General features: G+C 38.0%; 1 protein-coding gene across 1 annotated transcript in view; it reads left to right on the forward strand.

Annotated features, from left to right (window-relative positions):
* JMY (junction mediating and regulatory protein, p53 cofactor) overlaps positions 1 to 19,682 on the forward strand; it is an 86,839-nt gene extending 67,157 nt beyond the window's left edge. The window contains 5 exon segments of the mRNA XM_003899860.4: positions 4,886 to 4,981; positions 6,689 to 7,072; positions 7,075 to 7,288; positions 8,444 to 8,754; positions 13,921 to 19,682. Coding sequence (XP_003899909.2) covers positions 4,886 to 4,981; positions 6,689 to 7,072; positions 7,075 to 7,288; positions 8,444 to 8,751 — 1,002 coding nt within the window. The 3' untranslated portion in view covers positions 8,752 to 8,754; positions 13,921 to 19,682.
* The last annotated feature ends 1,829 nt before the right edge of the window (positions 19,683 to 21,511 follow it).

A 21,511-nucleotide genomic window follows, 5' to 3' on the forward strand; every position in this document is an offset into this window, starting at 1 on the left:
CTCCTGCTTTAACCTCCTGGGACTACTGGCATGGACTGCTGTGCTTGGCTTTTACTGTTGTTTTAATTTGCAAATCTCTAATGCAGATATATAGACATATAGATACATATATAGAGAGAGAAAGAGTGCATCTGTTCAAATGCTTACTTGCCCCTGTATATATCTCTAGTAAGGTGTCTGTTCAGATCTTTTGCTCTTTTTTTTTTTTGGAGTCTCATTCTGCTGCCGAGGCTGGAGTGCAGTGGCACGATCTCGGCTTACTGCAACTTTCATCTCCCGTGTTCAAGCAATTCTCCTGTCTCAGCCTCCTGTGTAGCTAGGACTACAGATGTGCATCACCACGCCCAGCTAATTTTTGTTTTTAGTAGAGACGGGGTTTCACCATGTTGGCCAGGCTGGTCTTGAACTCCTGACCTCAAGTGATCTGCCCTCCTTGGCCTCCAGAAGTGCTGGGATTACAGGCATGAGCCACCGTGCCCAGCCTTTTTGCTCATTTTTTAAATTGGATTTTTATTTTCTTATTGTTGAATTTTAGGAGTTCTTCATTATTTTGGCTTATACTCCTTTATCAGATGTGTCCCTTTGTTTTGCAAATATTTTCTTATGATCTGTGGCTTATTTTCTCATTCTTTCGACAGTGTCTGTTGCAGAACAGAAGTGTTTTACTTTTAACAAAATCCAATTTACCAGCACTTTCTATCATGGTTCATACCTTCGGTGTTGCATCTAAAAAGTTATTGCCAGTCCCCAAATCAGCTAGATTTGCTCCTATGTTATCTTCTAGAAGTTTTATAGTTTTGTGTTTTATATTTAAGTCTGTGATCCATTTTGAGGTAATTTTTGTGAAGGGTATAAGGTTTGTGTCTAGATTTTTTTTTGGCATGTGGACTTCCTGTTGTTCCAGCACCATCTGTTTAAAAGACTATCCTTTTTCCATTGAATTGTCTTTGTTCCTTTATCAAAGATCAAATGATTCTGTCTCTTCAGTCTATTTTTGGGTGTCCTATTTTGTTTCGTTCATCTAGATCTTTTGCCTCTCCATATGAGCTTGAGGATCAGCTTGTCAGTAGCCACAAAAAAAATAGCTGGGATTTTGATTGGGACAGTGTTGAATTTATAAGTCAAGTAGGGATGACCTAATATGTTTTTCATTTTTTTCATTTTAAAATACTTTTCCTCTTTTGGTTTTTTTGCTTTTTAATTATTATTTTTATTTTAACCTCTACCTCCTTCTCCTATACCTAACATCTTAGTATTGAATATTCCTATCCACGAACAAACAATATTTTTCATCTATTTAATTCTTTGATTCTTTCATCAGTTTTATAATTTTCCTCATAAAGATCTCGTACACCTTTTGTAAGATTTATACCTAAGATAGACCTAAGTCTTTCTTCCTCTTCTTCGTCGGGGAGGTGGTAATATAAATAGTATCATGTTTTTAATTGAAAATTCCAATTGTTCATTGCTGGTATATTACAAAACAATTGACTTTTGTTAATCAAGCTTTTTCTTATAATCCAGATTTGTCAGTTTTCTTTCAGATTTTCTACATCTGTCCGCAAAGACAGTTTTATTTCTTCCTTCCCAATCTGTATAGCTTTTATTTCTCTGTCTTATTGCATTAGCTAGTACTTCAGTATAATGTTGAAAAGGAGTGGTAAGGGAGATATCTTTGTCTTGTTCCTGATCTTAGCAAGAAAGCTGTAGTTTCTCACCGGTAAGTGTGATGTTACTTGTAGGTTTTGGGATGGATGCTCTTTATCAAGCAGAGGAAGTTCTCCCTCTATTCCTAGTTTGCTGAGAATATTAGTTCACTGTATATAAAATTACATTAGAAACCTTCTCCTACTCGCATATTGCTGCGCCTCATCCCACACAATATATTATCCTGATGGTCATCTTTTCAGATGTGTCTTAAATTATTTAACACCAGTGATTTGTACTTAAACATCGGAAATGCCAACATGACCATATCACTATATTTGGATATTTTTAAAATTTTCTTTCTTTAGCATCATACTAAAGGCCAAAAGGCTTAAATTTGTCTCCATTACTGCTTAAGGCACATTCTTAGCTAATGCTGCCCCTTACTCTTCATTTTAGCCACATAAAATTAGCCAAACTACCCATAAACTGTAAGATTACCTTTCTCCTAGAATCTAGAAATAGCAAATTAATTATTGTACTTTTATTTTTCATTACTATTTCTGTGGGTCAGAAACTGCTTTGTAAGATTAGTCAGGGGACCAGCATGACACTGAGGTGAGTAAGTTGCTCCCTGCTATAACCATTTGTACTTGCATTATCAGTTTAGTTATGAAGGTTCCACACTTCCAATATGTTTCTTTTTATAAAACATAAGATTTTGGTGGAGGGGAATAACTAATTAACTTTTTAGAATGAATGAGTATCAGATCTTTTTCCCAGATCTATTATTTTGGGGCAACAGGAGTAAAAATTAGTAAATCGATTATTTTTCTTTTCCTTTTTTTTTTTTTTTTAATTTTTATTTTATTTTATTTTTTTTGAGATGGAGTCTCACTCTGCCCAGGCTGAAGTGCAGTGGCTCCATCTCTGCTCACTGCAACCTCTGCCTCGCGGGTTCGAGCCATTCTCCTGCCTCACCTCAGCCTTCCGTGTAGCTGGGATTACAGGCGCGTGCCACCACATCTGGCTAATTTTTGTATTTTTGGTAGACGGGGTTTCACCGTATTAGCCAGGCTGGTCTCAAACTCCTGCCCTTGAGTTATCTGTCCACCTTGCCCTCACAAAGTGCTGGGATTACAGGTGTGAGCCACCATACCTGGCCAAGAAATTGATTCTCAAGGGAATCCCAAAGATAAATGTCATCTGCCTTAGAATTTTGCTTAATACCTTGGTTGAAATATATAACTGTCAGAGAATGAATCCATTAAATATTACTAGTCATCTTTAACACATACAGATAAAGCACAAGGAAAGTTAGCTTAGATCAAAATAGATCATTGTTTTTCAATGCTAGTTTTAAACCACCAGTGTCAGAACCTCTTACGTGGTGGATTGTTTAAAATATAGATTCTTAGATGTTAACCTTATTATTGCAACAGTTTCCCCTGGACATCCTTGTGAATTAAATATGCAAGACTAAGGAAGTGTATTTTAATATTTGATAGTAAGGTCTCTGAAATAAAATGTGAGGATTTACTTATTAATACTACTATTTTAAATTGTTATTAGCCCAGAGACAAATTGGGTAAGAGAATTCTGTTTTCCCCATTAAAGAATGAACTCTTGTTTTTTATAAGCACACTCAAAACTCCAGGCTTTCATTTCAAGAAAACATACATGGTGGCTCATGCCTGTAATCCTAGCTTTTGGGAGGCCAAGGCAGGAGGATTGCTTGAACCCAGGAGTTCAAGACCAGGCTGACCCTATCTCTATAAAAAATTTTTGAAATAGCTGGGCATGGTGGCATATGCTTGTCTCAGCTATAAGCATGCGCAACATACAGGGAGGCTTATGCCTCTTTTTGGGCACATGCTCACTTATTTCAGGCTCTAAGAGCCCCCTTTGAATTGTGTTCATGTGTGGTGTACCTTTGTGTCCTTTTGTGTAAATTAGTAGTATATTACTAGATTGCATTTTATTCAGAATAATTAGCCTACCACCTTTTTTTTTTTTTTTTTGATAGAGATAGGGTCTCACTCTGTTGCTCAGGTTGGTCTTCAACTCCTGGCCTCAAGCAGTCCTCCTGCCTCAGCCTCCCAAAGTGCTGGGATTACAGGCATGAGCCACCACACTGGGCTTTATTTTCCAGTTTCCTTTTGTCTCCCTGTCACTCTTATCTCCTCACTCATACTTTCTTCTTGGAGTTTATGATACAGTCATCCAATGCAAATGCAACTGTAATTCTCATTTGAAATTTTATTGTTTAGGGAAAGCTGATGGAAAAGAGGAGAGGAATGATAGAAGAATAGAATGGGGAGTTGGATTTGAAAAGGACAGAACAGTGGAAGAGAGGGTAGTTAATTTCCATGTGAAATTATCTGATCTGGTCTTCTGGGAGGTATCTCTCGTTTTTTAAAACAAAGCAAGAAAATAACCCATTTACCTATATAGAAAGCCTTTTCATTTATTTAACTAACATTAATTTTACCAAATGAGATTTTATTACATACCTTTAAGATGATTCAACTCTATTGGGAAGATTAAGTTTGTTTAGATAACTGCCAGAAATAAGGTGTGATAGTAAACCAGATGATTCATGGATAATGCTTGAAGTATATTTTTCTAACTACTGGTTATATTGTTTAGAATAATATACACTATCCAAATTACTGACCAAGGGGTTGTTGATTTGATTGCTTTTGTTCATTTGTTTGTCTTTTTGAGACGGAGTCTCACTCTGTTGCCTAGGCTGGAGTACAGTGGCATGATCTCAGCTAACTGCAACCTCCGCCTCCCAGGTTCAAGCGATTCTCCTGCCTCAGCCTCCCAAGTAGCTGGGATTACAGGCATGCATTGCCACGACCAGCTAATTTTTGTATTTTGGGTAGAGACGGGGTTTTACCATGTTGACCTGGCTGGTCTCAAACCCCTGACCTGAGGTGATCCACCTGCCTTGGCCTCCCAAAGTGCTATGATTATAGGTGTGAGCCACTGTGTCTGGCCGGTTGCTGATTTTATTTTTAAAGTCATCTACATTGAAGTTAGCATAATATAGTAGCTAGAAGTATTTTACACTAAAATTGTATATTAAAAATATTTCATGTTTCATGTTATAAAAATTTTGTTCAATGAATCATCCCCTTGGGCCCATATTAGGATAACTTCTCATCTTTTTTCCTATTAATGATAAAAATTGAGACACAGCGTAATGGAATTATTATTAATTTTTTACCAGAAGAGAGAAAAATTACATGATGAAGAAGAAAGAAAAAGTGCCTGGGTTAGCCAAGAGAGACAGAGAACACTGGATAGACTTCGAACATTTAAACAGGTATTAAAAGTAATGGTCCATTTATTGTTTTTCATTGTTTTTAAAACAGAGCTACATATACACCTGTAGGATTTCTTTGTGGGGAAAAACTTGGTTTTCCCTTATTTATAAACTATTATAACCATGGAAGTCCTTTTTAAAGTTGTTTTGATGGCATGGCTCCATTTCCTCTGGTGGTTTTCCGAATTAGTATTCTTGTGATCTTTGACCCACAGCTTTAGTAGTATAAGAAGAATGATCAAGGCCTCTGGGAAACCTAGATGCCTCTTGTGTTTAAAAAATTAAATCACAACTGACTATCCAGCTCAAGCATCAACTTGTTATTTATTCCACATACATCAACCTGTGCCATTGGCAGAATTAGAGGTGGGGGGAGTAGCATATTTGAGAAATGCTTCAGCAGTTCTCTTGCCAGGGTAACCCATGACCGCACACTGATACCACAGTATCCACACATCTCCTCAGAACTCTGCTGAAGCCTCATTTTTAAAGTACTCTGGAGCCTTACTTCAGTTGTGCATGCTGAAGGATCACTTTATAAGTGGAGTAGGCTTTTGAACAAGTGTTACAGTGAAAAAAAAGGAGGTGAGGCAGGGGATAAGCCTTGTTATTAAGTAAATGTGGCCCACGCCTGTAATCCCAGCACTTTAGGAGGCTGAGGCAGGTAGATTGCTTGAGCCGGGGAGTTCAAGACCAGCCTGGGCAACATGGCGAAACCCTGTCTCTATACAGATTAGCCTGGCATGGTGGAACATGCCTGTGGTTCTGGCCATTTGGGTGGCTGAAGTGGTAGGATTACCTGAGCCAGGGAGGTCATGGCTGCAGTGAGCTGTGATCGCACCACTGCACTCCAGTCTGGGCAATAGAGTGAGACCCTGTCTCAAAAAAAAAAAAAAAAAAAAGGTTTTACCATGGTAAAAGATGTATAAGAGTTCTACCAGTAAGTACTTCAAAAAATGTAATTCTCTCTTCTTCATTCTGTCATAAAATGGATATATAGTTGTTGGAGCTTTTTAAAAATGCCAAGTAACCTGTTAAAGAATATTTTAATTTTCTCATGTGTGTGCATTTGAAAACATAGGAAACTAGTTTCTTTTTGCATACCAGTAGCATTTATGCATTTGACATAATTTATGTTTTGCATTTTACATGCTATTTGTTTTATACATTTAGTAGTTTTATTCACTAAAAATCTTTTTTTAATCATGATAATTTGAATATTTGAATTAATCATGGATTTGATAGGCAAATAATAAATTCATAATTTTTTGTAAGTTATTAGGTACTTTCGGATTTTCTGTATAACTTTAAGAGTGAAATAACCAATAAGGCAACATAACGTTTTTGAGATGGAATCTTGCTCTGTCACTCAGACTGGAGTGCAGTGCCACAATCTCAGCTCACTGAAACTTCCGCCTCCCAGGTTCAAGGAATTCTCCTGTCTCGGCCTCCCAAATAGCTGGGACTACAGGTGCCTGCCACCACACCCAGCTAATTTTTGTATTTGTAGTAGAGACAGGGTTTCGCCATGTTGGCCAGGCTGGTCGGATCCACCCGCCTTGGCCTCCCAAAGTGCTGGGATTACAGGCGTGAGCCACCATGCCTGGCCACGTAACATCTTTTATTTGAAGGATAAGATAAATAGGCATGTGCTCATAAATTGTTTCAATAACATTTAACCAGTTCCAATAACTTCTGATATTTTAGAGATATCCTGGGCAAGTCATACTTAAATCAACCAGATTACGACTAGCTCATGCAAGAAGAAAAGGTGCAGCAAGTCCTGTTCTCCGAGAGGATCAGTGTGACTCTCTACCAAGTGTGTTACAGGTAGAAGAGAAAACTGAAGAGGTGGGAGAAGGAAGAGTCAGGCGTGGGCCATCACAGACAACAGAACCCCAGAGCCTTGTACAACTTGAAGATACTTCATTAACACAACTTGAAGCCACTTCATTACCTCTCAGTGGTGTTACCTCTGAACTGCCTCCCCCTGTATCTCTTCCACTTTTGAATAACAACCTCGAACCATGTTCTGTTACCATAAATCCACTCCCACCCCCTCTTCCTCCAACACCACCACCTCCCCCACCTCCTCCCCCCCCCCCCCCCCACCACCACCACCTCTGCCTGTTGCTAAAGACACTAGCCCAGAGACACTGGAGAAAGATCTGCCTAGAAAGGAGGGGAATGAGAAGAGGATTCCAAAGTCAGCCAGTGCCCCTTCAGCACACCTCTTTGACAGCAGCCAGCTGGTCAGTGCACGGAAGAAGCTCAGAAAGACTGCTGAAGGTTTGCAGAGGAGGAGAGGTACGGCAAGATATTTTCATGGTCCATCTGTTGTATGACATCAGGCATAGTAAAAAACTATGTATTTTTTGACGTTGCAAAACTTAAAACATTTTATTTTTTAACATTATTTGATAGTAAACAGGTTTTCAAAGTCACACTAGAGGACAATTCTTAGTAACTCACATCTACAAATGCATAAAGTACACAGAAATGTATGCCTTCTTGAGCTGTTAGGCATGTTTTAAAAACATCTTCTAAAGTGATACATACATGTTTGGTAATGTATAATGGATGGCTCCTTTTGTGTTAGGGGAAAAAAATTTGATTTTAAACCTGAGATTTTTTAAAAATTACTCATCAGAAAGGGTAAGCTCTCTGGTCAGGACTGTCACCACAGGGAAGACATTGGCAGGATCATGTAACATATGTTGAGGACTTGTGTGTATTTGTATAAAGAAGCAAAGAAGAATAGGGAGTAATCTGTTCAACTTACAACGTGACAGATGTACCTCAATAAGGTTACTATTTTTTTCTTCTTTTTTTTTTTGTTGTGAGATATTCCAGCACAAATAAAATTATTTCTAAAAAGAGCAGAGAATAACCCTTGCCTTTTGCCTTTAAGGAATTTGCATTTTGCACAGGGAGAACATTATATAAATGTTACATATTACTTGTCTATTACATTTTAATCTGAAGGACCATTCTATAAAACATTTCTTGATATAATCTGAGTAGGATTTCACATGTAAAACAACTAAATGAAAAAAGCACAGTCTCCATAATGAACAAAAATGTAAGTTTTAAAAGTAAAACATGTAACCCAATCACTCTGAATTTGGGTGGAGCAACTGCAATATGGAAATCCTTTGGGAATCGCACCCATAATACTACTAAGACCACCTCCCAGTTCCCAGTGTGGTCACTTCTCTCATGTAGGAAATGATAGGAATACTAATAGTACCCACCATGGATTGGGTCTTGGGATTTTCTAAAAAGAAGGATAATTAGGATCCCTTGTGTTCTGGTCACCTTCTGCACACATTTCACGATCCCTTTTTTAGATAGTGTTTCAGCATCCTGTGCTTTCACAGTTGCAAATAGTAGAGGTTATACAGTTTCATTCTAATTAAGTGCAATCCTAACTGTAATACTCTTCTGTTTCATTTTCCAAAGTGAGCTCACCAATGGATGAGGTGCTAGCCTCCTTGAAGCGTGGTAGTTTTCATCTGAAAAAGGTTGAACAGCGAACTCTGCCTCCTTTTCCTGATGAAGATGATAGTAATAATATCTTGGCACAAATAAGGAAAGGGGTAAAATTGAAGAAGGTACAGAAGGATGTTTTGAGAGAATCCTTCACACTTCTACCCGATACAGACCCTCTAACACGGAGCATCCATGAAGCTCTTAGAAGAATTAAAGAAGCATCCCCAGAGTCAGAGGACGAAGAGGAGGCTTTGCCTTGCACAGACTGGGAGAACTAACAAGTAAATGACCCTATTGTCTTTAGTAGCATTCAGTAATACAGGTTTTAAATCGGATGATGAGGTTTGGGGTATTTTTTATTGAGCCTGAGGCATATCGTTTGTTTTATAGCCCAATTTTAGCATGGATCACAAATTTGTGAACTTCAGGTTTTACTTAATTCTGTAGTTTCTAGAAATGTTATGATTATTGCTATGTAAATACTATTTTTTAAAATGTCCTCCTCATTAAAAATTTCTGCCATACAGCTGTAATTACAAGTAAAGTGACAGTCTCATTCTTGCCCTAAAAAAAAAACCAGAAAAGGGCCTGGCACGATGGCTCACGCCTATAATCCTAGCACTTTGGGAGGCCAAAGCAGGCAGATCACTTGAGGTCAGGAGTTCAAGACTAGCCTGGCCAACATGGTGAAACCTCTTCTCTACTAAAAATACAAAAATTAGCCAGGTGTGGTGTCAGGAATCTGTAATCCCAGCTACTTGGGAATCTGAGGCAAGAGAATCCCTTGAACCCGGGAGGTGGAGGTTGGTTGCAGTGAGCTGAGATCATGCCACTGCCCTGGGCAACAGAAGTGAGACTAGTCTGGAAAAAAAAAGAACAGGCTTTCCAGGTTCAATGGTTCGCTTCTGTAGTCCCATTTACTCAGAGGTTGAGGCATGAGGATCTCTTGAGCCCAGGCATTCAAATCCAGCCTGGGCAATATAGCGATAACCTGTCTGTAAAAAGAAGTCAATCTTTTTTTTTTTTTTTTTTTTTAAGAAAAGGCTTTTCTGACAAAGTATTTCAGTAACAAACTGTTATCCATACTCAATTTTGATGTCATGTTAGCTGACCTCAAAGGAGTTTTCTAAGATCAATCTGGAAAAATTGTTGCATTGTCTGATTATTTAACTTTCTAAACCCTTAAAAAAACTACTTACACCTGTCACAGTTACTGTATTATCTAGATAAATTTGCAGGTATCATTATATAAAAATTATCTACATAGCTAATGAATACTCCTGTACCTCTTAAGATTCTCTTTGGTTACACATGTAGCATTCTCCTAATAGAGAGCTATAGTCTACTACATTTTAATAAGCTAATTATAGGGTAATATGGCACAGATTATACCAAATATACAGAATCAGTAAAGATAACATGGTATAAATTAAATAGTATATCGAATTTATAACGATGGTAACTGAAATGTTGTAATTTGTATAAAATTTATAGAGTATACAAACGTTCTATTAAGTATTATTCTTTCTTGATGGAATATGTTTCTCTGGGCTTCAAACATTCACCAAAGTGGGAAGACTTGAGTCCTAGAAGGGAATAAGTAAAGGAATAATTAATTTATGTGTTAGCCCTGTGAATTCTTTTTGTTGAATTTCTTTTTTTATTTTAGAGACACAGTCTCTCTCTGTTGCTCAGGTTGGAGTGCAGTGGCACGTTCATGGCTCACTGCAGCCTCAACCTTCTGGGCTCCAGCATCCCAAGTAGCTGGGACTCCAGACACATGCCACTGTGCTGGGCTAATTTTTTTATTTTTTTGTAGAGACAGGGTCTCCCTATGGTTGCCCCAATTAGCATAATAATTCTTAAAACATGTTTGATCATAAGAATTAACTTGGGGGACTTATTAAAAATGAACATTCTGTCCTTAAGAATCCTGAGTAGAACAACAAAGAAAAAAAAATCTTTTTTTGACAGGGTCTCACTCTCTCACCCAGGCTAGAGTGCAGTGACACAATCTCGGCTCACTGCAAGCTCCGCCTCCTGGGTTCAAGTGAATCTTGTGCCTCAGCCTCCCGAGCAGCTGGGATTACAGGCGCCTGCCATGACGCCGGGCTCTTTTTTTGTATTTTTAGTAGAGATAGGGTTTCACCATCTTAGCCAGGCTGGTCTCAAACTCCTGACCTCAAATGATCTGCCCACCTCAGCCTCCCAAAGTGTTGGGATTACAGATGTGAGCCACCATGCCTGGCCTCAAAAAAAAGAATTCTGAGTAGATCTAATGTATATGCAAGTACACATCTAGATTTTGAAGACATAATACAAAAATGTAATGTATGTTAGTTTTTAAACAATTGATTACATATTGAAAGATTCTATTAGTTATATTAGGTAAAATATTACTGAAAGCAGTTTCACCTGTTCCTTTGGGTTTGGGTTCATGCCTCTAGTACCTCTTCACTGTACCCCTCCCCATCAGCATCTGCATCAATCAATCACTTAAAAAGGGTAATATTACATTTACCATGATTCAGCCAACATTCAGTAGTAGCATTATCCTGCCTTTTTTCCTATTATGTATATAGTTACATGTAACACTCACTTTGTATGACTTACTGTTTTTGAATCCCAAAGTAACTTCGAGTTATTTTTGCTTGTACGTATGTCCACTATGCTTTATGAATGGATGGATGGATGGATGGATGGATGGATGGATGGATGGATAGACAGACAGACAGACACACACACACACACACACATCAGTGTGTGAATGTCTAGACTCTCAGGTGTGTCTAACTGGGAATCTTTTCCATAGTGGATATTTGTAGGTTGTCTCCCACTTTACAGTTCTTGCTACCATGTGTTGTGTTCTTCTGCTGTAGCTTCTCAGGAAGCTGCTTAAGCTTGTGCCTAAAACTGCCATCTTTGCACTAATTCCACAGCTGGACCTTCACATACATGTGTGTTTAGCTGTTTCATTACAGATGGTCCACAGTGGCCCATTCACAGCACACCAGCAGCTGCTCAAGTCAGCCTATCCTTGTCTGTCTCCTCCCATCCCACCATATCCTGCCTAACCCTAGACATTGCATCAGCATTTTGTATACTCAAGTGACTGGGATGTTACTCATAGCTTCTGGCTACTAATTTAGCCTTAGTATCAGATGTTAAGAACATGGTGCATGGTGTATACCACTTTGAAAATTGCTTAAAACTTTTTTCGGGTATGTGGGAGACTGTTGATGGCTGGAATATGTGGTACAATGTTGAGAGAGAAACAGTGAAACACTTGGAAAATATATGAGCTTGGAAATCTGCAAAGTCACCCTTTACTAAATGTGTGCTTCCCCAGAAGCAAACCATAGACTAGTATGAACTGATTAGGCAGTGATGAAGTAGCTGCGTATCACTACTTTGTGATCGTGGAGACTGAAAGGCTGTGAACTTTTTATCTATAAATGGCTAAAAAGGCTTTACCGCAATTTGTATTTCCCATTAATTTGTTAGATTTCTTTTTTTTTTTTTCTTTTTTTCTTTCTTCGAGATGGAATTTCACTCTTGTTGCCCAAGCTGGAGTGCGATGGTGTGATCTCGACTCACTGCAATCTCCACCTCACGATTCAAGCAATTCTCCTGCCTCAGCCTCCTGAGTAGCTGGGATTATAGGCGCGTGTTACCACTCCCAGATAATTTTTATATTTTTGTAGAGACGGGGTTTCACCATGTTGGCCAGGCTGGTCTCAAACTCCTGATCTCAGGTGATCTGCCTGCTTCTGCCTCCCTAAGTGCTGGGATTAACAGGCTTCTGTGCCTGGTCAGATTTCTTGATTGTAATTTTGTCATTAATGTACTTATATACTTTTGTTTTAAGAGGTAATTTCTTGAATATTCATAAATTAGGTGATGAAGGTCCCTTGTTTTGCCCTGTTCATTCCCCTCTGAAACTCTTCTCTTTCCAGAGATAGCCATAGTCGTGTTCAAGGAAATTTCTTAAAATGTGTGTAATTACATAGAGATTTAAAATAAGTTTCAGGCTGGGTGTGAACTTTTAAGTTGCAGGCCTGTAATTCTGCAGCACTTTGGGAGGCTGGGGTTGGGTGGATGACTTGAGCCCAGGAGTTCAAGACTAGCCTGGCAACATGACAAAACACATCTCCACCAAAAATACAAAAAGTAGCTGGGCATGGTGGCTCACACCTGTAGTCCCAGCTACTTGGGAGGATGAGGCAGGAGGAAACCTGACTCAATAAATAAATAAGCTTCTAGTTTGTTTCCTGTGAGAGTCTTCTTTTTTTTTTCTCCGAGATGGAGTCTCACTGTGTCAGCCAGGTTGGAGTGCAGTGGCGCCATATCGGCTCACTGCAATCTCCATCTCCCAGGTTCAAGCTGGGATTACAGGCGCACCACCATGCCCAGCTAATTTTTTTGAAGTTTTAGTAGAGACAGGTTTCACCATGTTGGCCAGACTGGTTTCGAACTCCTGACCTCAACTGATCCACCCTCCTCAGCTTCCCAAAGTGCTGGGATTACAGGCTTGAGCCACCGCGCCCAGCCGAGACATGTAATTTTAAAATGTCCACTAGTCACATCAAAAATGAAAAGGAACATGTGAAACTGATGTTTGTAATATTTTATTTGACACAATGTAGCCAAAGTAATATCCTTCAACACACAATCAACATTAAAAACCTAGGACAGTGTATTTTTTGTATATACTAGTAGCACATCTCAATTTGAATGCTAAGTATTTGATTCTTAACGAGAAATGTCCTACCAAAACAGTAAAATTGTATTTAATGGAAAAATAGTATTTACTGTTTTAGATTTTTAAATCAAACTGGATTTAAATCAAACTAAATCAGTCACACTAGACACATATCAAGTGCTCATTAGCCGTATGTAGCTACAGTATTAGAAAAGCAGAGCTGTATTAAGTTGGTACTTTATTCATGTTCCTGTCAGCTTTTATCTGATGAGTATGTCTTTTATATAAATGCTCCTGTATTGTGAGTAAGCCCCATAGATCTTAAGCACAACACTTTTCAATAAAATGCCCAGATGAAGTATCCATTTAAAGACTGGTATTAATCCTGTCCTCTAATGTCAGTCTAACAAAAACAGTTTCTACTGCATTTTGAAGACACCATTTAATTATTCTTACTCTACTAGCAGTTTATGAGGCAAATAGTTTAGACTGAATTTACCTTTTTAGTATATGGTTTTGATACAGTGTTAGAGTAAAAAGAATAAAAATGAAAATCTAAGAGTCTTTTAAACGTGATCAAAATCTGTATTTAGATTATTTTGTTTTCATTTTTGCTGCTTTAAGAATACAGTCATGGCCTTTTGTAAAAAATGTCTTTTGTACACTTTTTGAGGGAACGTAAATACACTGTATCTTTAAAGGGTCATCTTTTTTTAATGGTCTGTATTATTTTGTTTGTAAACAGGTGACATAACAGAAGAAAAATATCATTCAAGATTGGTTCTGATTCTTTTGGAAAATAACAGTTTAAGCACTTGGTTCCTCAGTTGGATAACATTAGATCCAAAGTGCATTGGTTCAGTGGTGTGAAGAAAGGAAGCACAATTGGCAGGTTATCACTTTCCAGTCATTCCAATAGATGATGGTTAACATGAATTTTACATGTGCAATGTTCCTGACTGCAATGAAGAAAAGGCCGTCTGGAGATTTCTGTTTTTTAAGCACATTCTCCTTCCATCCACCTATTTTACATCCATGTAATGGCCAGTTAAGCTAGGGCTTGCTGGAAGAACACTGGGTTGACCGAGATCTACCGTGAGCTGTATTGGGACTGCTTTGAGAACCATCTTTCGGTGCACTGAAAAGTCATCTGAAAAAATAGCTTCTTCCATATCAGCTTATGTTAAATACTGTGACACTCTGAAAAAGTTGATCATGATAGCTGTAAGTCAGGAATTAAAATCAGATGGAAATACACCTGAAATATCCACATTACTCATTTCCAAAGGATTTTTCATAAAGATGTTCAGCAACATCTGAAAAGCTGCATGGAGATACATCTATTAATATGTTCACAACATGATACATTTAACATGGCATATTTTTAGGAGTCTTACACTTTGTAAGGTTTTGAAGTTTCCATGCTTTTAAATCACTCTTCATATTTCTGAATTTATAATAGTTTGAATTTTATGTGCATCCTTGCTTATGCGAGGCAATACTTTGATAATATTTCAAATTATTTTTATTTTGTGTGAACTATTGCTTGATTGCTATGACTGACATGACTTTCCTATTGAGAATCAAAAATCAAGGTTCAGTAATAGGGATACAGATCTTAACTCTTTTTACAAACCACCATTTTAAGTTTTTATTTTTATGCTGCACAGTGAAAAGCATGTGCTCTACAAAGATAGAAAGTAGACAAGCAGACAAGTCTCCATGGCTGGCATTTCACCATCTTCACATGCGCTGAATGGAATTTTGGGAGAATGCCTTTGTTATTGTCACTAAAATTTTACATTTATACACAGCTTTAGGTGCTGATTTTGGCTGCGATGGAGTCCTGAAGGACACATTGATATGTTCCGGAGTGTCAGCAGGATTGTCGTGGGCTTGAATACATGTAGATCGTTGGACTCAGTGTGCAGTACCCTGTACATACAATTGTGTATAAGCAGATCTTGGCCTTTCTGTGGAGGGAGTTAAGAAATAAAATACCAAAAAGAACTTTATTTCTTTTAAGACAATTCTCTGGCCTAAACCCAGAAAGCAGTACTGGAGCAAAAGCCCAGATTGTATATGAATTGGTATTCCTGGAGAAAAAAGAAATGCTCACACCTTTGTTATTTTAAAGTGTTTTCTTGAAAATAATTAGGGAGAAAATTTTCTGGCAACAGGTTATGTAAGACAAATTTTTTTTATTATTTCAAAACAAAACAGGCACATGCCACCATGACCCAGCTAATTTTTGTATTTTTTGTAGAGAGAGGGTTTTGCCATGTTGCCCACGCTGGTCTTGAACTCCTGAAATCAAGCAAGCTGCCGGCCTCGGCCTCCTAAAGTGCTAGGATTACAGGCGTGAGCCTCTGTGCCCAGCCTGACAAAATCTTTTGTTTAAATGTTAGTAATACATTTATTGATGAGACTAGGAGCTTCTCTGCAGCATCTTCGTAATACATTGGTTTTAGTTCCCACACTATTCCCACATCTTGTCTGGAAAGATTAGAAATACAGATGTAATATGGAAACTTCAACAGCATGGGAGTGGTGATAGTGTCCTATTTGCCCTTGGTAAAATATTAAAGCATATTTCTTAACCCAAAGAGTGATTGGTTATATTAATATATTTGAAAAAGTTAAAGCAAATTTGCAAACCTTTACAAAATCATGTATCAATTTTATGCTATCCAATTTTTACGTACCCATGTGTCAACATTTCATATATCCAGTTCTCTGGGTGCTTGTTCATTACTTTTTTCCATTTATTCAAATTCAGAAAAATACACATGTAGTGTTAATTTAACCAAAAACCTTGGAACATTCATATCTTGAGAGGGAATTTGCTGCCCTTTTAGTTTTGGGATTCTATTATAAAATAGGCTCATTTATACATGTGTCCTGTGGTCTGTCTTCCAGGGTGTGCTGTAATAGTAAGTCTCTAGCAAAGACTGGAGGGTGGAGGGTGTACAGAACTCCACTTAGCCTCATGGATACATCTACAACTCTCTCAACCCATCCTGTTACAGTGCTCCATGAGAGTCACCTCACACTTGGAAGAGAAGGAGGTTAAAGCAGAGTATTGTTGGCAGCCAGGTATGCCCATTCTATTGTAAATAACTTTCCAACACACCCGTTTCCTTGCCTTAAGGTGCAGATTCCTGCTTCTACACAATTTCAAATGATTGTAGGTCAGAAACCTTTGGAGTTACTCACAAATGATAATAAAATTTCAAATAACTAGGGTCTACTTGTCCATCAAGATGACGTTACCAGTGGAACCCACCTGTTAAAGTAGCTTCAGAACCTAACAAAAATTATGTAAACCTGGTTAAATGCCCTTTTTCCTTGCCTCTAATAAAATGAGAATCTTCGGCCTTAATACTACGTATGTGTATATTTAGTTATGATGGTACTTTAGATGCTCACATTTCCAATTCCAAACTCGTCCATACTTTTTATGTGCTTCAAAATATTTGACACATTTCTGTTAATATATGATTTCTGTATCCACAAACAGCTGTTTGCTTATGCTGAATCAATTTAGAAGTTAATTTGCCAATCTGGTCTCAACTGCAATGCATTTAAAATAGGGAAAACAAGTAAATGAGTTTGGGATGTTTTGAGATTGTTACTGCCCACTTGACTGTCAATTTCAAATGGCTCCTAATGCACCCAAAATTATAACCAATGTCGCATGTGTAGGAAAGGTATTCTTAATGATTGCAAATCCTTGTGTAGATTACAGCAGTGTGAGGAATGCCTGGCTAAAAAGGATCTTTTAAAAGATGAATAATGGTTTTGCTTGTATTGTATAGGCTTATTGAGTTTGTGAGCAGCATAAAAACAATCATTCCTTAATTCTTCATTGTGGAACTGAAATATTTCTGTAATGCATTTTTTAAAAGGAGACTCCTAGACACAGCTGTAATAGTGGGAATAGAAATATAGAGCTTTTCTCATAACACGAAACCAGAACATAATTTTCAGCACTTTTACTTTATGTAATGAGGAAAAACAATTGTTTCTACAAAGTTGAACTATGTAGTAATATTTGGTAACACATGGCATGGCTACTTTGTCACAGAATGTGTGTCAAGTTGCAAAGCATACTTGGGCCATTGTAGACACTAAGAATTAAAATTCTTAAATCAGTGAAAGAAAAACTAATGGGCAGCATTCTCTGTTTGGGATGTGATCAGTATACAATTAATACAGTTTAATTTTACACATTCCCTGAGACACCATTTTTAAGTTACAGTCACATGAGTGTGTTTGTATAAGTTTAAGTCAATGCTTTTAGCCTAGGCAAAGCTTTTTGTTCACTAAATACAAGGTTTTTTGGGTTTTCTTTTTTCAGCTTTATTATTGAAGTATTACAAACTTAACATCAGATACCAATGTGTAAAAAGTTTATTGGGTCCTTAAGGCCTCTATCAGGGAGTTGAAATTTCATACACTTTACCAGGTTACTTGTAAAAAATGAGCAGCTATAAGACATTTCAAAACTATTGCAGACACATTGTTAAAATGCAGCCATTTGATAATGAAAGCAGAAACCTGAAGTTTTACCTAATTATTGCACTAAATGTAAATGATAACAAAAAATTAAGTGTGCATTTTAAACAGATTCTATTTCCCACTTACTGTTTAGCATAGAAAAAGAGCTATGCTTAGAGGAGTGACCAGCAAGATTTATTTCAGATGGAAGAGGGGTGAGAAAGTGGAAGCACCTTACTGTTAGAGCATGTTGCATCTATTAGTCCTACTGAACAATTCAGTAATTTCTGAACTTTGCTGCAAAGTGCTCTTTAGTTAAAGCACATTAAGAAGGGTCACTGCTTAATTGCTTTGTAAAATGAAGCAATGGTATTTTTTATCCGATATAGTGTAATTTAAAAGTTTTCCTACAAAGTGAGTTTATATTGCTGCCTAAACCGTGTTATGTAAGCAAAGGGTTTGTAAAGGCGGGAGGGAGTCTGGATTTGGTGAGTGTGTGCATTTGTGTGTGTGAATGTATGAAAAGTTTCCTCATTGGGTTATTCTCAAGATGTGTTTATTGTAAAGTTTTCTATGTTTTGCCCACAGTAAATGTACAACTTGGCAATTGTAGGATTTAATTGATTGAATTCCAAATTTATACTGTCTCTCCCCTTCTGCAGAGACATTATGCCACTGTAAGGGGCATGTACAGAAAATACCTCTGAGGTTGACTTGTTAAATAATTGATGAATGTTATTTCACACTGAATCTCAAAGCAGTCATTTGTTTTGCGGGTTAAGGGAAAGTTTTGTTTTTTGCTAGTGTTTTTTGTTGTTTTTAATTAGGTACACTAAGAGTGGCTAAATTTGGGGGAGCTGGTGGGTAGGAAAGACCTTGAAAAGTGATGTTTAGATGAAAACACACGGTATGGATGTTGGTTATAGAGTTCAGTTTTAACAAGGGAAATTTGGGGATTTTTTTTTTACTTGCATGTTCTATGGGTAGCTATCAAAGGGTGTAACAAGTTATTCCAGCTTTTCCCAATTATATTGGTTTTAAGAAGTCTGCATAATCACTAGGTGGCATTTTTCCTTCATTTGTGAACCAAGAGGGGTAAATGATGCAACCCATACAATGACTTCTGACTTTTTTAGCTTTGACAGAATCTCCATTGTCTCATTGAATTTATCATTGTATTGTATGTCTTTCCAAGTATGAAACCATACTATGTAGTTAATGAAAAATGGAAGGCTGCACATTATTTTGCATGAATAATTAATTGCCCATTAGGGCTAAGGAGACTGCCATGATTTTTATCGGTTCTGGGTAAATGAAAATTTTAATGGAAAACTGATTCAACATTTACTAGCTTTGTGCAATATAATAAAAGGTAGAAGCAAAACACTAGCACATTGTGCTTGGCTTGTAAGGATGGCTTTAATACCATTACATTAAATGGACAGTGTGCACAGTGTATTGTAAATGCCAACTCTTGCAAATTTACAATACTTAAATATGTTCAATTAACATTCTAAAGTATTAAAAGTACAAAGGAAAAAACCAAGCATTTATAGCAATACCATGAAATCTCCAGTAATTGTTTTGACCATTGCCTTTTGCTCTTTAGCGCAACTTTTCTGCATTGTAATTGTATTGCTTTGTATTTCATGTTTTTTACACTCATGACTTCAGAGTTAAGTACTTGTACACCAAGTATTGCAATCACCTTTCTCTTGTACATGCAATGTAACAACCTACAGTTTTGGTGCTTTTAACAATATTCCTCTTTTTCTTTAATAAAGGATATTTATTTGAATTAAACCTGATTTTGTTTGTTTAAAATTTCAGTGGTACATATTTTCACTTCATTTGAAATAGAAGGACCATAGCAAGTTGTATATCTGTTATGACAAGTTATAACATGGAGAACAGGATCCAGAGACTATCCATGCCTGTATTTCTGCTGCTTCCTGAGTGCTGTTTGTTATGACGTTATTTTGATGGCAACCTTCTTTGTGCTATTAATGAACTTTCTCATTGTTTGTAAATATTCACAAAGTTTGGAAGTGCTAACTTCCAAATTGGAAAATTTTTAAATGGGGGTGGGGAGAGGCAGGGATTAGGCTTTACACTGAAACATGGAAGTAGATTAACTAGAGCCCAGCAGATAGCCTTACCTGATGTTGACTTGATACACCCCCCATAACACACAAGAAGCACACATTCAAGTCATTTAAGTCAGGGTCCTCAATCCCTGGGCCGCGTACCTGTACCAGTCCATGGCCTATTAGGACCCGGGCCACACAGCAGGAGGTGAGCAGCAGCTAGCGAGCATTACCACCTGAACTCCACCTCCCGTCACATCAGTAGGGGCATTAGAATCTCAGAGGAGCATGAACCCTGTTGTGAACTGTGCCCGTGAGGCATCCAGGTTGCGTCCTCCTTAGGAGACTAACACCTGATTATCTGAGGTAGAACAGTTTCATCCCAAAACCACTCCCCACCCCAGCCCTGTCCTGTTGACAAACTGTCTTCCACAAAACCAGTCCCTGGTGCCAAAAAGGTTGGGGGCCACTGCTTTAAGGGACTTAGTTCCCAAAGGAAGGGAATCTGGAAGGGCTCCAGTTCCCGTCTCTACCCTGGACAGTCCTAGCCAGTTTTTTCCCCTTAGTTAATGAAACTTTTGTTGCCAATTTAAAAATTACCATGACTGTCTAGTCCCTACATGACTAATTTGTTTCGTTTTGACATTAGCTAAGCCCCTTGAACAGCCTGTACCATGAACCAAGAAGGTATGTGCCTGGATGTAGTCATTTACAAAATGATGGGTTGGCCAGGCATGATGGCTCATGCCTGTAATCCCAACACTTCGGGAGCTGAGGCAGGCTGATCACCTGAGCTCAAGAGTTTGAGATCAGCCTGGCCAACATGGTGAAACCCCAGCACTACTAATAACACAAAAATTAGCCAGGCCCTGGTGGTGCATGCCTGTGGTCCCAGCTATTCAAGGAGGCTGAGGTGGGAGGATTACTTGAGCCCTGGAGTCAGGTTGGAGTGAGCCAAGATTGCGCCACTGCACTCCAGCCTGGGTGGCAGAGCGAGACTCTGTCTCAAAAAAAGAAAAAACACGATGGGTTTAACAGGATGGGCTTTGAGACTTTCTTGCAGCTCCTGGATTAGGTAATAAGATATGAGAACTTTCTTCCAAGGAAGGGCCTTCTGATGTGTATTCCCTCTACAAATATAAATTTGAAATTAAGAGGTTTCTGATGACTAGACGGCCTGAAGAATGGGCACAATAGAGGAACTTTAGCCAAACTGATAGAATAACATCTACCTCTTGAATTAAACTTAGGTACAGGACTGCAGAATAATCTTTGTGGAACCACGATACAGTTGGCTTAGGAAAGGACTTTCTGCAAAATGTCTCAGGTTATTCACCTTTACTAAGACAGGTGAAAACCTATTTTGGAAATACAGGCCTCGCTGAAATTTCTTAGTTCTTTGTGACTCTGTCCATTATCCTGAGCTTGCTGAGTTCTATAAGCTGGGTAAAAACCTTGTGAATTCTTTGGCACAGGAAGCTATTTGGAGATGTTTAAAATCCTTTGGTGCCAAACATACCAATGTGCAATTACATTCCCACTGTTAAACGGATTGATAACAAAGTTTAACCATATTTCATAGCCCTCTATCCCTCTGCCAAGTTACTACATGGATACATAAGAGACTACCCTTCCACAGAGACCTCAACACTTGCTCACCAGGAACTTTGTTCTTCACTGTTAACATTTTTAAATCTCTACCAATAAACTTGCCCATTCACAAGATCCTTTTGCTCACGAGTTGTGTGC

Source organism: Papio anubis, chromosome 5 (genome assembly GCF_008728515.1).
Source record: "Papio anubis isolate 15944 chromosome 5, Panubis1.0, whole genome shotgun sequence".
Classification (NCBI taxonomy): Eukaryota; Metazoa; Chordata; class Mammalia; order Primates; family Cercopithecidae; genus Papio; species Papio anubis.